General features: G+C 32.0%; 2 protein-coding genes across 2 annotated transcripts; one reads left to right on the top strand and one right to left on the bottom strand.

Moving 5' to 3' along the window:
• Nucleotides 1–11629: 11629 nt before the first annotated feature.
• On the bottom strand, nucleotides 11630–13536 carry LOC125068818 (ELAV-like protein 1). Its single transcript, XM_047678137.1, has one exon. It carries the CDS (start codon nucleotides 13203–13205, stop codon nucleotides 12072–12074), a length of 1134 nt encoding a protein of 377 aa, XP_047534093.1. The 5' UTR covers nucleotides 13206–13536; the 3' UTR covers nucleotides 11630–12071.
• Nucleotides 13537–14164: 628 nt separating this feature from the next.
• On the top strand, nucleotides 14165–15586 carry LOC125068777 (39S ribosomal protein L33, mitochondrial). The gene is made up of 3 exons (XM_047678087.1): nucleotides 14165–14325; nucleotides 14401–14504; nucleotides 15446–15586. The coding sequence occupies exons 1-3, from the start codon at nucleotides 14285–14287 to the stop codon at nucleotides 15496–15498; spliced, it is 198 nt and encodes a 65-aa protein (XP_047534043.1). The 5' UTR covers nucleotides 14165–14284; the 3' UTR covers nucleotides 15499–15586.
• Nucleotides 15587–18515: the final 2929 nt, after the last annotated feature.

Genomic DNA, 18515 nt, shown 5'->3' with positions numbered 1-18515 from the left:
AATATGATTGACTGAAGAAGCTGATTTGAATAAGGTATATATAAGAATTGACTACAATAGCCTTGTAATTCCGAACCCGGGCCTCTATCTCACCTTAAATATTTTTTCATTTTTAAAGGAAAAGAACTCGTCAGGCCATATTTCTCAGCGTGTCTTTAATAATTAGGGAAAATAGGAAAGGCACTTGTAATACGAGGTAACTAAGTACGAGTCTCCTAGCTCTCCTGAACATTCATAACGTAGATATTACTTGGTAATAGAAATGTATCATAAGATTTTAAATTAACATGGTTATTTTTATTACTAACAGTATTCAAAACGGGATATTCACCATGCTTTTTATTTTTCACGAGTCTCGTGAACGAGACATTCGTAGATAATGTCGAAATATCGAGCTCCACCAAATAAAAATAAAAAGCATGGTAAATGTCCCGTTTTAAATACTGTTAGTAATAACATATCTCATATTCAGATTCATTGTAAAGAAATGTTTTCCAACAATATTATGAGGTAGTTGGTATACTTTAATTTGAATTTAAAATTCTATTGATAACATCCCCAAAACCACAATCTTCTTCTGCACTCCCAAAGGTTGGTACTTTTTTTACGTTAATTCTACCTTTTATTATTTGGGGTAACGCAGCCGCTATCCATAATATACTTGTGCTGCAGAAGAGGGCTATTCGCGCAATCTATAACCTAGGAGCCAAGGAATCATTAAGGTATAAATTTAAAGAAATTAAGATATTGACTGTTGCTTTTCAATATATATTCTGTAATATTTTGTATGTACGGAAAAATATTAATGTTTTTATGAGAAAATGTGATTCTCATAACATTGGTACAAGGAACAAACACAATCTTGTTACTCCTGTTACTCGACTGCATATAGTCAGTAACTCTTTTGTGGGGCAATGTATACGCTTCTACGACAGGATCCCAGAAAGCGTTCAAAATGCTTCTGTTGCGAAATTTAAAATAAATGTTAAGGAACGCTTGTGTGCGAAAGGTTACTCTACAATTAATGAGTTTATGTTGGATAGCACACCTTGGGAATGAAACGATCGCCCTCCTGGCTGTTTCTATTCATATACAATTATGTATATAATTAATTTGACGTAAAAAAAAAGACACGCAGAGTTTCTTTCGCCGGTTATTCTCAGGTCAGGGTGTTTCCTTTTCCGAACCGTTGGTAGTGTTTAATTTGACCATCAATAAGAAAGTGTAATGCTTCTATATTGAATAAAGGAGTTTGAGTTTTATATTATATTTTACCTTCTATTATTATAATATATTACTTGGATAAAGTATTTTATTCTTAACATGGCATAATATACTAATGTCACAACTCATACGCTTTGGTGCTTTTGAAAAAAGTTAGGCGCCGGTGAGAAGACTAGTAGGCTTTATTATATCCTTTAGACCGCAGTGACGATCTAGTTCTGCATATTTCGAAGACACTTCCAAATCGAATCAGCACAGGGATCCTAGACCTATCTCTGCTAACGTGAACTTAGTTACTAAAGGAAAAATGCTACCAATTTATGAGATAAAACTTCGATGAATATTGTGTTCATAAACAAATGTATTTTTTTTTTATATCGAAATATACTTTTTTGGAGTAACCTCTCATTCTATATACAGGGTTATTGGTAATTCGACGTATTCCCGTTAGGAGGTGATAGGGGTAATTGAGTTTAAAGCAAAGCTACCACATTTTTTTCGTAAGTAAAGCTACCACATTATTTTCCTAAGTTGTGACTCAACTCGACTCGACTCAACCGACTCGCATTTTTAAATTTGGACGGATAAGTACTATTTTAATATTGACAAATAACCAGTGTTTAATCGCTTTTATAAATCAGAAGAAAACAATAGATTTTAATTGATACTTTTTTTTTAATAAATTTTTGAAGTTGCATTTTTGACTTATTCTGAAAAAAACTAAAAAACGTGATAACTCAAAAATAGTTAACTTTTGCATTATGCATATGGGGGTTAAAATTATCGCAAATAGTCACCCCTATCACCTCCTAACGGGAATACGTCGAATTACCAATAACCCTGTATAATAAGCAATTCGAAATCGTGACAAACTTAAATAAATACAAGTATAGTATAATAATTTTAAAAGTTTAGTACTATTTAGTCAAACTATAATAGTTTATTGATAATGAGTTTTTAGACCCATTAGTGATAAACTGCTCTCGATTCGCCTTTTCTTCTCAGGACTGACTTATTTCTTTCCGAATTGGTGGTTACTTTTTGACAACCAATAAACAAGTGTCGACATTAAAACGACACGCAGACATTAATTACTTAGGTATACATAAAAACGTTCTCGGAACAACCTATTCTTAAATCGCTGGTAACGCTCTATGCAAGCTAGTCAGGCCGGGAACCACCCACAATCCGTCACTCTGATGCCAAAAATCAATACTTTGAATTGCTATGATCCAGTTTAATGAGCGAGTGACGCATAGACGGAATGGTTTATACTTACAGTGCCTCAACCTACAGACGAGATAAATCCATCTTCAGTCACGTCTGTGATCCAGTGATTATCTATTCAGCCAATAAATTAACTCTATACTTTTAAAATTTAGTTTAAACATTATAATCGATTAATTTTACAATTCAGTAAAACGATATCGATCAAACTTGTTTAACCTTTAAACAAATTAACATAGTGATATATGTAAGTACAGAATTTGATAAAAACAAGAATAAGTGGTTTTCGACTGTATTGCATACATTAACACTAAACACGTGTGCTATCGAGCTGAAAAATGTTTGAATTCTTTTATTAAACTGAATATTGACATTATTTTAACGAGTGAAAGTAGTCGAGATACTAAGTAAAGTTGACTTATTTTTAGCTCGGCCGTACAAGTTACGGATACCACAAACAGAACGGTCGCTCGTTTCGTACAATATACTGACAGACAAATTAGGAAGGTGGATATAAAATAAAGACGAGTATTGTATAGAAAAACATTTTATTTCATCCTGGATATCTAAAATATTATTTAGTGCATGTAAAAATATAGCTTATCCAAAAAATGTGGTCTTATATAACGTACTCTATTTATTTACAATAATAATGTAATTACCGTACAAAAGAACATGTAATTGTATATGAATTAAGCTCAAAAATAATCCAATGCAGTTGCATCGCCGTTTGTAATCAACTAAGCAATAGATACATATTCCACCCATTCATACAAGTCTATTATTAAAGGACAGGTCATTAGCAGTACGAGTAACATTTCAAACCCTGCAATTAATCCAATTGATAATTTATTTTGGTTTTGAACCATGGCTTAATCTATGCACTGGAAATCACCAGAAATATCACAATCATTAAATTATATTTGTGTATAAACTATATCTAGTTCATCTTACTTCTATAGAAGTCAAAAATAAGTCTATATGACTAGTGGAAATGCCATTAAATGCATGTTAGCCGTCTTCAAAAATATCTTTACAATAAAATCGTACACATCTCACAGATGCAAAAATTTTTAATCGAACATATTATAATCAATATCTTACAATCTAATAAATAAAGATAAGTCTAATTCGACGGCAACACGGCGCCGTTAAACATTCAAAATCATAATATGCAAAAAATAGCCAAGCATCGCAAAGGCGAGTAACACCGCCATACATCGTTACGATGGCGTCGTGCCAGGAATATCCGTTGACCGGCGAATTAATCTTCAGAATGGAACGTAATTTCTCACATCACCTTTGTTTATCTTCTACATTCAGCGGACGCTAATAGGATATCGTCCGGTTTTATTGTAATATACACAATATTAATTCATCCGACTATTACATGCAATAAGAATCTAGCTCATAGTTTACACAATAAATTAAATAAATCTAGCAAAAATTAGATATGTTTCAATGAGGATAAGATTTCAGTCAATAAGTGGACAGGCCTCTAGCGTAAACATCATTTAGATAACTTATCGTGTCAATAAAACATTCATCCTTTGTAGGATCGTTAAGTATATATTACATGCGAGAGACTGATCACTCGATACATTATATTATTAAAAGTATTCACAGTAATATTTTTTAAGTTAAAAGTAGTCAAAAATAATAAACAGTGTACATTAGGAATACAATAGTTTAGGAAAACAATGCGTGAGTCATGGTAGCTGCGAGGTTCGGAGGAATATAAAACATTCGTATGACGCAAGAACGAAAATTGTATCCATCCTTTAGTTAAGCAACATTTTTAACGCAGAGTCGAATATTAAATTTTAACGATAAACATTATAATGTTATTTATAAATAACTATTGATGATATATAATTAATATACTAACAAGTATCTGCAGTGTTATTCTGTAAGAATTTGATTCGTATCTCACTTTAAAAATGTTGAAAACCGACTTACAGTGATACGCTATTTTGAAAGTGTTATAATAATTATTGACAATTCACGAACGTGTTGTGCTGTGAGTTTCGAATTTTCTTACAGAGTACCTCTACTATAAAATACAATAGGTTTAAAATACATACTATATTTTTACGTGATAATGCTATCTGTATATGCTGAAGTGCTAGATGAGTTCCGTCATGGAACTTGAGGACTAAATCAATATACTATAGATTTTTGTTCACAGTAAATTATATTTATTAAAAGTTTTCAGAAAATAATAAAAAATAAGTGTAATTGATTTGCCGATAGCTGGTCGTTGCGTATGTATCGAGTTGTTTGGTATTTCTCACAGACTTCGAATAATACTCGAAATAGCGAGCGTAACTATATTTTATTATTGTGAACCAGTTTATTGCTGCGTTTATAATATCCTGTTTTTTCTTATCCAATAAAAATGTTACCGTTGTGTATTCTGATTATAGTTGGGTCGATGTTGAATACAAACTACGAAATGCTATATTAATTTGTTACGCTACTTGAAAGAAAAAAAAAATACGTTTAAAACTATTGATATTTGAATCCAAGTCATTCGCGATATTGTCACGGTCTCTGTGGTTTTTGTACAACATCGACGCCGCACGTACGAAAACCTGTTTTCAAATTAAACGTATGATAATGAGACTAACAAAAACTATGATAAAATAACAATTTTCATTATTTAATGTAGAAGCTGGACGAATGACCTCGCATATTAATTCTTAATATCTAGTATTCTCGTGGGAAATGTTAGCTTGTTATATAAAAAAATATAATATATGAAGTAAAGTAGGGATTTTTATTTTGTAAAGTAATTATTCTCGTACCGCGTTATTAAATGCTTTATGTGATACGTTGAGGAAGCCAGCCTGCTGCCAAACGGCTACTCACCTGTCCTCCACCTGACAGACGGTCTGCCTCACTTTTGTTTATATCTATATCGATATCGATGTTGAGAAAAAAAATTTGTATCATTATGTATATTTATACTTTTCTAAGATTTCATATTCAAAATTATATTTCGATTGAATTTTTCTAATAAAAAATATATTTACGTCAAACTAAATATGCATTTGAATTAATCGAGGAAAGTTCTAGAATAAAATATACATAATTTTTCAATATAATTGTAAAGTTATGGAAAGTCGATATATTTACGAGAAATAAATTTAATAAAAAGTTCTATGAAATAAATTTAATAAAAAGTTCGTCTTTAGGTTCCGGCTGTTGAATAGAACCTCCCACATCTAAACACGACGTCAATGACGTCGTAGACAAAAGGGATTTTGTTAATCGCATCAATCGTAATAATAAGTACTTATATGTCAATCAGCGGTTCATTGTCAGTAAACCAATCTACCAGCAAAACCAAAAGTATAGGCGTCAAGCAGGCGGTCGGCCGTGAAAGTCTGCCAAATCCTTGTCATATATTACTGCGCCTATCCCGAATAAATGGAAAGACTGCGAGCGAATAAAAATGTATCTATACCATCATTTAGAAGAGTTTAGTTACACAAGCTAATCTCGGGATCTACAAGGTTTTTTAAATCCGACGGGTAGTAGTAAGGTAAGATTTATGGAGTATATAAGTTCGCATTACAGCCCAAAGGGGCAGAACTGTAACGTTTGACGCGGATTAAATCGCGCGGAGCAACTGTTAAGTTGATTCTAAACGAATACGTATTAATTAATAGTTTAAGAATGACATTACATAAAAAAAAAACTCTTTTAAAGATTAAATTATAGATTCACAAAGATTTGATTATAAAGAAGAAACATTTAAAACACTGTACAAATAATTATCCGACTTTTCGACTGTTAATTATTATTATTATTATTTAAGATTTTTACTGATCATATTAGCACAGATTCAAATAATTCATTCAATTTTTTATACTATCGTAGTACATTTTCTATAACTATTAAATATGACGTAAGTACTTGATCAAATACTGGATTCGTAACTGGGTGACAATTCTACGAATTTACAACGGTTAAGATACAATTTCGACCGAATCGCAACTGATAAAATAACAATTTGTTAGTGGAATTGACCCCCGCGTACACATAGACCGTGTAAATCCATAAACGAGACGCGATCACGGCGCAAAGGCTAATATTTCAGATAAACTGCACACTTAGCAACAAGGGAAAATTAATTCTAATATTCTCATAATGTTTTTAGAATTATACAAATAAATTGTTTCATATCAAATTAAATATTTGATAACGATAATTAGTGAAACCATTAAAAGTTATTAATTTGTTTTTTAAAGACAATATTTAATGTATATATCAGATCAGCTTTTACACGTACAAACTTTCGCTTTAATAATTTTCAACAGCTTCCGCCGGCGGGTTAAGGAAAAGACAGGTGTTAGGAACCCTATGTCCTTTCCCGTACCTGACGTGTATGCAAAAATGAAAATCGCTTGAGTAGTTATTACGTGAAATAACAGACAAACAAAATCACCTACGCATTTGTAACTTTATACATAAAATCGTTCGTATACAACGTATGTACATGTGTGCTACGTCAACACCTCAGTATCTGTCAATGTTGATAAAAGACTACACGCCTTACCCAACTGATAATAAGGAATTGATTCATGTAAACATATTGCAATTAGAAATCATATTTGTTTAGTATTTATTAAACTTGTATCGGAAAATATTGAGTAATTGTGTGTATATATATAAAATTAGCAAAGCCGATACCTTCTAAAAATATTCTAGTAACGATGATTGATTTTCTCCATACTAAAAATATGGTAAGCAAACCTAACACGAGTGTGTTGACGTTGATTATAGTTTTATAAAACAATTAGAAAGATAACGCTTCTATATTGAATAAAGATTTTGATACTTTATACCAGCATGGTCAGCTGTGTCACTGATATGAATCTACTTTTATTTGAGTAAAGTTACTAAAATCATATAATTTGTCAAATTCCATATATTCAGAAAATTCATATATTATTTTATTAAATTGAGATGGATTTATTGCAACAGTCATTGCCACACCAATCACCACACTGCTTTCGTGCGAGTTTACACATTCGACGTACAAATTTCCTTCACCGTTGAGCACGAGATTAATTAAAACTTTTAGCGCTTGACCTTGTATTTGATCCCGCTATCTTCGGCTAAGACATCTTTTGTCCACTGTGCCTTCTCGGCTCATTGAACGATTGGTTTAGTCCAAAATCCTATAAGTTGTACTAGTAAATCAGACCCATTTAAGACTTTTTTTTTTTTTTGTTATAGAGAACGTGCGATTGAAGTCAATTTTTATTTTTTTCAATTACTTTAAAAAATATATAGTAATCATCTCTCTTAGGCTTCTAATACATAATTATTAAGACGTGTACATAACTAACTGTAATCGAGTAAATAATATTTATTTTATTTATGAACAAAAGAGGCGAAATTCTTGTTAGAATAATACATTGTCTCTGCCATTAAAAGTACGCGAGAAGTCACAGACGCGTTATGTTACATAAACGTCTGCGCTAGGACTTAGCTAGGACGAAGGGTACATCCGACAAGGTCACGCTCTTGTCTGAGGGCAACGGTTGCGATCAAGGTTATTATTTGATGAAAATTACATCCCTAGTCGTACCTCTAGAATACTCTTTCGACGCGGCCAGAATAAAACTTCAGGGCTGTTTAAGTTTAGCTATAGGCTTAGGGCGAATGCAGTGGCGTATTAATAAATAGGTTAAGCTAGGCTTAGCCTAACGCTAACTAGGCAAATTTCCGTAGGCGGAAATATTTTTTGCGGCCTTTGATTTTTATTTACTTGAATACTTATTATTTATATTGTGAGTAAAGACGGCTAATCGATTTAGCCCGCAGACGAAAAAATATACATGATCATTTCAATTCATCATGGTTGACTGCGCATGGATGGTGTAAGAAGCGGTTTAAATTACAGTACTAGTCCATGAGTGATGGTGACCCGTTACCATAAGACTTATTCGCTAATCTACCTTTCTAAAATAAAAATGAACCATATGTTTGACGCGGGTAATACCACTAGTGAAATGTATCGTGTGTATGATACGTCATCTCACTAATAAAATAAAATTCTAAACGAATAATTCCTTATTTAAGAATGACAAATAAGTAACTACTTTAACGTATTCATGTAGTGCTTTTACAATTTTATACTGCTATATTTTTTAGATCATTTTTGATTCGTGAATTAAATTTTAAAATTATAGGTAACTAACCAATTAACGACCTCAAGATACGTCTTTGGATTTCCGTTTACAATATATCATGACAAGACTACAATTAGAGTTGATTAGCTAAATCATATATGCTCCAAATTCTTAGGTCACCGGACACGCAGGTTTCCGATGATTTCATGAACGTCGAACGTGAAGCTGATCCACCCAAGCATATAAGTCAAGCAGATTACAATTAGTGAAGGGCTTAAAAGGATTACAGAATCGATCAAACGTAAAGAATGCCACGAATTTTCTCTTCGTTGGTTTTAGCAGCGCAACTACGATATCCTGAGTTGCCAATATTAACAAGACTCTTTGAAACCCCGAAAATAACGCACCGCCATATACATCTAGTGTAAATATAAAACAATATTATAAAAAAATTCAATGATAGATTATTAATATATATTTCGGATTACTTTGATAATGTAACTCATATATATAAATATATATGTATATGGAATAAGGCCCTACCCTTCACCTCCACTAACATTAACAGAGGCATGCATTGCGTTTACTTTAAGTTGGAAATCGAAAGTATAAGAATAAAAATGACCGTATAAACTACCAAAAGATCGTAAACGGGTTTTAATGAAACTTTGTTTCCTTTTAGTTACCAATCAACCGTCGAAGGTTTGATTTGTACAGTACGATAAATAATCGTTCTTTAAATTAAAATGTAATTTATTTATATGACTGAATTCCTAAACGGTTGCACCGATTTTGATGAAATATTTGTGCGTATTTTAGAGGATTTTTTAGATCTGTGAACGAAGTCGGGACATGCAGCCAGTTTTATAAGTAGCTGCCCTATGCCGTTCCACACGCTTTAAAAGTACGTCATCAACGTGACAAGCGTAAATTTCACCTTCTCGTTTATTAATAAATCAACAATTTGCCATTTATAGAAATATATTAGTTCTAAAAGTTTGCACAATAACAATAAGCGACAAAGCTACCTCAAGCGATCAATACCTATATTATAAAAAAAAAACGAACAAAATTTTGTTCCGTAATTATTCATTTAAAACCATTTCCCATTAAGACTTCTGAATCATTTAATTGTCAGTTAGTACATTGTTCCATCAGGGCTGCCAACCGTGTTGTATAAAAACTTTATATTTTTTCAATGATCGCGTTAATAATGATAATGAACAATTCTATTACTAATTTTAGCCTTAATTAAAAACATGTTTAAACCGATATTACAGGTATGTATTTGAAATTTAAATAATCAATTTTTGGATTCCTATATATTTTTAGCACAACAAAAATAAAACCGTCTTTAGAAAAGTCTTTATTCAATAACAATACTGTATTGATTTGAAGTAAAACAATTTGTAATTCATATATGATTATAAATTAAAAAAAAAAGTTACTAATACAGTATAACTTTCACTGATAACGCGTACCAATATTAGAAATCGAATAATAAATTCATATTATTGGTCAAATATATACACAAGGCTCGTGACTGAATCGCGGGTAAAATTAATTTTCATTCTATCTCTAAATGAATAACAAACTTGCTATTTATATTGACGTTTCATTAAGTACGGTAAAGGAAGATATAACTTTTGCTCAAGAAATATGAAACAATTTTCGTAGGCAATGTGGAAAATAAATCAATCCGGCCAACATTATAAATCTCAAGGTCGAATCGAATATTCGGCAAGCCGCCCTTTGAAAAAAGGTAACACTTTTTTTTTGTGTAATGCGTATTTATAAATATTATAAAAAAATCTCAAACCATGAAAGAACATTTGTTTCTAGCGTATAATAAAGCTCTATTATAAAATAATATATTTGATATTTATGAAGATATTTAATTGTTAATTATAAAAATATTATGCAAATTCAGTAGAATACATTAGAAACAAAAGAAACACGACAATATTTTTTTTTAAATAAAAGTCAATGTATCATTTTCCTCTACGAATAACGACGTAAAAAAGGTCGTCGGCACATACATAAGTACAGACGAAAATATTTATAGACGTTGCCCTTGAGAAGGACAGATGAGAGTCCAAGCAATGGCCGAACGGTCGGGCAATTGCATTATATTGACATTGTATCTTCACGACAAAATTTATGTTATTGTGTTTTATGAAAAGTATATTTAACTCGCGTCGAAATTATCAGTTCAGCCGACCGTGTTATCACGCACCGTTGTATCATGATGTATATTATACGTGTAACTTTAGGACGACAGTATGAAAATTGCAGTTTTATAATATATATATGGACGTTCATTCATAATACTGAGCTGACATTAAAGACATAGTATGTTTTTATATTACTCACCCTTCTCACGTTGAACGGACGTCCTGTCGTATACGCATCCATCCCAAATTTCTAAGTTTAACTTTAATTTTCGAAGAATCGACCACTCGGTTTGGTGGCTATCGTTTTGGACCACTGTTTATTTATCTTATCATTCCTATGTCCCATGAAAGCACAAAGATAACATACTCTAGTAATTAGTATTCACATATTAGTAAGTCGGGAATAACTTGTACCCACCCTACCCTCGGACTGGTTCGAAGCCTTACAAATTATGAGATTAAAGCTTAAAATGAAACATCATCCGTGACGGTCTCAAGGCGACGCGAGGTATTCCGTAGTAACGTAAGATTTCCTAAACTAGCGAGCAGACTGACTCGCGCCAAAAATATCAAAATATTTAACGAATGACGGATACAATAACGAGGGGGGAACATAAAGAGAGCGTTAAAATAAACAAATAAAAACTTATTTCTGTTCTTTACTACACAACATGCAATATTTAAGCAGTTTACACAGCTGACCTGTCGACGGACAATACACACTATAAAAATATTATGTATATGTTAAAAACTACTGCCACAGATAATTATGAATACTTATTATGGATTATGATGTATATTATGTAAGTAAATAAGGAGAGGATGAGGATTGTTGTATATAGAAAAAAAAAAAATAGAGAAATATACAATACACTCTATTTAAACATGAAATTTATTAAAGATAAAAAACATACAATTGTTTGTTTTACACAAAATAAAAATACCTGGAGGGTGAGGGTGGACGCAGGGGGACTGGCAGGCGGACCCTGCGCCACCCAGGCAGAAATACATATCCGACAGGTCCATACATAGTCCAATAATATAATACCATATCATACGATAAAAAGTACACATATAGGATACTGTCAAGCCAACTTAACTCACAGGTAGTCATGTCGCTCTCTCGCCAGTACAAAACTATATCAAATCTTACAAAAATACTTATGCGACTAATTTGAAATGCATATAAAGGATCTCGCGTCTCAACTACAAAAATATTTTGAGATTGGAATGAAATCTTTCTTTAAGGTATCGGCCCTGGGACGATCACAAACGAGATGACGTTTAAAACGTCCTTATCCTAAATATTTCTCTTCTGCGTCTTAAAGCTAACTGATAGAACCTGTCCATTGAGCGTGTATCCATTCAGTGTCTGGATAGCCATCGCTGCCTCATCATATTCACGCATATTAACAAATGCAAAACCTTTATTTTTCTTTGTCTCTGGGTCCTTAATCACTTTAATGGAGTCAATTGCACCATAGGGGCCAAAGAGTTGCCATAGTGCCAATTCCTCAGTGTCTTCACCTATGTTGTATACATACACGGTGGTTTGGTGCGGGGCCGCCGGCGCGCCTAGCAGGGGCACGGGACTGGCAGGGGCGCCTATCAACGGTAACGGAGTATGATTAGTTGCCGCCATGGGATTGAAGCGTTGTTGGCCTTTGTTGATGAACGGCAGTGCCTTACCGGGAGAAGGTAGAAGAGGGGGCGGCGAGGCTTGCGGGAAGCCGGGCGCGAACGCTGTAGCCGGTCGTGCGCCAAACGCGGCGCTCAGGTTGGTACCGTTGAAGGCGGGCGTAGTACCGTTGAAGACGGCCGCCGCGCCGTTATAGGCTAATGGCGTGGCGGCAATGCCTACCCTAGACCGAACTGAATTCTTATTCGAACTGGGCTTGTTCGCAAACTTCACTACGATCGCCCCCGCACCCGGTATCGGCGATTGTCCGTTCATGTGCTGTATGGCGTCTTCAGCCTGCTGCCGGCTTTCGTAGCAAACGAATCCGATACCTTGAGACACCCGACTGTTAGTTATGTTTCCAAATTGGCTAAACAAGCTGTTCAGTCTCTCGAGGGTCATGTCGGGAGGCAGATTGCTTATATAGAGATTCGATTCAGTATCGGGTTTGTGGCTGACTTTGTTCTCGGGGTTGAGGAGCGCGAATGACACTTTCAGTGTTTTGCCTTGCATCAACAGGCCGTTGAATGCAACTCGCGCCTTCTCTGCGTCCTCGTGTTTTTCGTACTCAACGAATCCATATCCTCTATTCGCTATTAATTTACAACTTTCTATTTTTCCCATCGCGGAAAAAAGAGCATACATCATATCGCGCGTCATCAGCTCTGGTATATAGTTGACCATGAGTTTGGTCGGTGACACATTGGAATTAGCGTCGCCGCCGCCATTCTCTAAACTCATTTCGTTATTTAACATTGTTCTTTAATGTTCAAACTACACTACCGAAAATAAAATACTAATAAAACTCACACAGATGGAGGTTGGTTATTTCATTTGCAACATGGAAAACGAACAAAGAACGAACACAAAAAAACCAAATTGTACGAAAACGCCAACTGCAACGCCGGTTCACAAGTTCATCACCACACGACACATGAACGAGTTTGTTTTTAGAATGTTACCAGAACAATATACTGTATTAATTTAAAGTGTCTTATCATAATAAGTACAATATTATATGCACTCCGACTTCGTTACAATAGTACTCACAAATAAAAAACGGTATATCATACAATATACACGTGTTTTGTAAAATATTGTCAAAATTCTAATTAAATTTTACGTGGCACGATTTAATATAATTACATAAATTATCTGTACTGTAGTTGACTACAGATACTATTTTACATATTGTATGAAGTTGTTAACAAAATATGTGTCATACTACTATCAAAATGTAAATGTATACTAATAAAATGTAGTATAAATTGAATTCTAGATTATCATGATTATTTCAAAATAGGTAAAACAATAATATAATTTAATGAGTCTGAACACTTGCATTATTTTACCTTGTGATGACATTATATTTCTGTATCAGTATTTTGAAATGAAAACTATGTCCTATAGTTTGTTATTAAAATGTTGATAAATTTATTTATCTCAGTATATACAATGCTACAAAATAGTTTACATGTACTTTAGACTTTATTAGCCTTTGTTTTGTATGCGAGTTCTTTTACGAGCATAGTAACGCACTTCTCTAGTAGTAGTGCACTTGTTACTTTAACTGTACCGTAATTCTCAAAAATGCATCAGTGTAAATTATTAGTACAATAAATATTTTATTATTAGCAATATAGCAGCTTGATGTGTAAGTAGCCTTAAACTCAGATTTATTGCGAGGACAGCTGAAGAAAATGAAGTTGACAATTGGCTGTTGTTGTCAAAGTGACAAGTAAATTTAGGTTATGTTATTTTATGATTGATAAAAAAAAATCAAATTCTTTATAATTATTGTAACTCAAAGTATTTATCATCACTAATTGTACAATATGTTCATAACTAATGTACTACTTAAGAAAGCTAAAAGCAAGTAAGTACCTAGTAGGACCTAGTGATATGAACGATACTTATACTGCACAGAAATAATCTTGCTTATTATTTTCAGGCATATAATGGTATTGATGGAAAGTGTAGTTTCTGGTCATAAGTTTAATGCTATTCGAGAGCGTTTAGCGGATAAATTGGAACTAATTTGCTATGATCCTCGTAGTAAGTACATCATTCCCTAACCTATTTGCTTGATATTATATTTACTAAGAGTAATTACCAAATGAATATCTTGTGCAGCCCTGTTTTAAGGACAACAAGCGCCCAGGTGCAAGCAGTGTCCTGGTGATTTCCCTTCTGCACCAAAAATATTTTAGTGGGCCAAATCTAATGGTTCAGGACTTAACCAACATTGGCGAAGCGCTTCCCATTGCGCGGCCGCTTATGTTTTTTAAAAGTGGTTGGATTGTAAAGTTTAATCAGTGATTTAATAGTCAATCTAGAGTGATCAGCCCCATTTTAATAACATATTTCTTTTAAATACTGGGTAACACCAAGTTGCATTGGTGTCCTAGTATTGGTTTTGAAGGTCTTCTACTTATCTTTTGTATTAGTATACACATATATAGTAAGGTTTAAGATTAACCTTACTCTAACCAGTTAGTCTCTACATTAAGTAGTACATTCATACTTGTTGGTAGAGCTTTGTGCCAGTTTGGATAGGTAATACTATCCATTAGATATTCTACCACCAAACAACAATATTTAGTATTGTGGTGTTCCAGCTTCAAGTTAATATTCTTACGTTATTGATGTCTATGGCCTTTGGTGGTCATTTACCATCAGGTGAACCATTTGCTCATCTGCCAACCTATTTCACATAAAAAAGATTTTGGCAACAAATTATTTGGCTCCGCTGTTTTGTTTATTAATTGATAAGTTGTAACAGACAGACAGTTATTTTCTCATTTATAATATTAAGAAAAAATTAACTAATTATTTAGTTAGCAAAATAGCAATTTTGTTAAGTCGCATCAAATATGTCACTTTAGACTTTGTTTGCAATAAAATCAACAAATGAAATTGTCTGAAAGAGTATTTGAATTTATATGCCTTTCATTTATAATCCGTTGTTATTCTGAAAATGAGTTTTTTTTTTTCAGTTCAACATGAAAGTATTTACAAAGAAAAGAAGAAGATAAGAAGCCTTAAGTAATAGCCAATGTAATTTTTTATAGATTAAGTAGATTAAGTAATAGGTAAATAAAACATGTTCGTCTTGTTGAAATGATATATTTAACTTTAAAACAATAAAATCTTTGGGATATAATGCATTTTATTTCTATTAAATTAATTTAAGTACTGTAAACATTTGTCATGAATATTATTTAAATACAATAAATTTAGAATAATATATGCTTTACATTTGAATCTTAAGCTAATCTCGAATTATATGAAATGTAACATTCAAAATGTGCTTTAAAATCTAATAATGAATGGTGTTGAAATGAAGGATCAACAGATTATATCTTTTTTAAATACCTATTTTTTTTTTAATTTATACACATTTTTAAATCAATTTTGAAGATAAGTTAAATACTTTATAATTTTGTTTATAATATAAAACAATTGTCATGTAAATATTATCTATAAAATTTTTATATTTCAAGTGCATTTTAAGCATAACCTTACTAATTAAATCTTCGAGAATACTTAGTATTAATAAACATTATTAAAATGATTAAACACTTACAATTACTCTCACTAGGTTTTATATTTATATAAAAAGAAAAATTAACCAATTTTATTAATCCATCAAAACTACAATTTTAAAGAAATTTTATATAAATACTGTTGATTTTAAGACATATTTTTTATGATTAGTTTTTTAGAAATAAATTTACATTACAGATAAATCAATACAATTTGATAAATAATTTAAGAACATTTGAAATAAATGTTTAAGTTTATACTTCTTCATTAATATTCTATTCTATAGGGCATTTAAGTATTACATTCAACATATAGATATAAACTGTATTATATATGCACGAGAAACTCATAAAATATTAAAATACATTTTAAGAATCAATGATATTAAACCTTTTTTTTGATGAGCAACAGAAAAATCCAAACATATCTTATATCACACTTAAACGCCCCCTAAAACCGTTATACAAATCAATCATTAGCATTATACTTAAATTAATAATAAAATTGACTAGATAAATTTTATTATAATCTAAAGAAATATCTTAAAAACCAATTACATACTTCACGTTTAAATACTTGAATATTGACATCGAAAGAGTCCTTGATTTAAATCAAGTTAAACTTAAAGGTCCGACTGGTGAGAGAGTTATATCTGACATCTGTCAGGTTGACATAATTAACATCATAATGAAAAAATAAATAAATAGTTGAAGTAACGTTGTAAAAGCTTAGTATATATAGTTTTCTTATTTAAAATTATTTTTTTACGCCATTACAAAGTTACATAGTCCGTTTTGCACCTGACAGAAATATACTCTCTCAGCGGCCCGGCCGTATTACACTAAAAACTTACATACAAAGTTTAATTTAAACAATAATTAAAATAAATTTAATATTAATGGTATTGGCAATTGGTCCGTTACTGAAATTTATTGTATTTATGTTAAGCTGTTAGTAACAGTAAGGCCATCTGATGGTGAGGAGTCACTTTAGTTCATAAACATTGACAGATTTTGGTGTTATATACAGTATCTTAATTTGCCACATGCTGCCAATTTCGAGACCCTTAAATTAACTACTGCCTTACATTTTATGGCAAACAGCAACATATTGATTGTTTTGTAAAGGAATAATTAATTTATGGGAAAGTGTATATATGCATTGTAGATGTGTATATATGCATTGGACAATGGTTATTGGTGAAAATAATTATTAGGAATGTGTTATATAAGGCATAAATCACCGACAGCGTGGCTGATTCAATTATAATGGTTTTTCATACACAATTTCTAAACTAGACTAATTTGACATGACTAAAGTATTGATATCAGGCACGATCTAAGTTGACCGGATTTAAGCTAGTCATCGGTAGCTGCATGGACGCTGTTTAGAAGGAAAATTGCGGTACTAAGGCTAGGGATAAGGGATACGACATACGATAGACGATAGAATATTATTATCGATTATTGATGCAGATTTTTATTTGATGTGTTAATATTTTCTTTTGTATTTATTTATTAGGAGATTTTATTAAAATAAACGCCACTCACGACTTCATAATTCAATAGAATAACTATATTATTATGATCTATGTATACAAAAGCGAAATACGACTCTGATTAATCAAGAAATCTCAGAAACACCTACAAACTTGAAATTTGGCAGGTAGGTTCTTTATAGGGTGCAGACATCTGCTCCGACGGATTTTACGATTTTACTCCACCCCTAAGGAGATAAAACGGGGGTTGGTTTGTGTTTTTTAAATTTCGCGCGGGTGATGCCGCGGTTTCAGCTAGTATATTATAAAGCTGTTTATATTTTATTTAAGCTTTTAATAAAATAACAGTGAGTGTTTTCATTTTCTGTTACTTTATGAAGTCTGTTCAATTTTCTTTTTTTTTTTTTATATCAGTTTCGACAAAATGGTCTGTGTTCCTATCTCAATGATTAAATGATGCCTATCGAAGTGCATAATTTCAGTTAAATTATAAACACTAATCCAACCTAACCGAAATATCATAAATTATCGAAATTTTTGACGTTTTATTTTGATTTAAATCATCCTTCACAATATTTCGGCAGCTTACAATATCGCGAAATAGATTACAATCTAACGGTATTTACAATTCTACGGCGATATAAACATATTTTATATGACACGTGTCCAAAGGAAATAGTTGATGAAAATCGTTTCGACTCGATTATCTAGTAAATACAAGGCCAACTTAGTTCGTGCGAATTATACCATTCTTTTTACTCATATCACACAAGAAAGAGACGGCAATATTTTTTTAGGTTTTGACAAATTAATTTAAACCCTACATTGGAATAGATTACTGTTATTCTAATACAACATTCAAAATTTTTTTATAACGGTTTATTTTCTAGCGTTTCAGTCATGGTTAGTTTATTTTTTAAACCTATTATTATTAATACTAATACATATATCAATAATCGAAATTCATGTTTACACTTAATTTTATCCTGATATATTTAATATTAGAAAGAAATAAAGTAAGA

The sequence above is a fragment of the Vanessa atalanta genome, chromosome 14 (assembly GCF_905147765.1).
Source record: "Vanessa atalanta chromosome 14, ilVanAtal1.2, whole genome shotgun sequence".
NCBI lineage: Eukaryota > Metazoa > Arthropoda > Insecta > Lepidoptera > Nymphalidae > Vanessa > Vanessa atalanta.
This window is presented reverse-complemented; position numbering and strand designations above follow the sequence as displayed.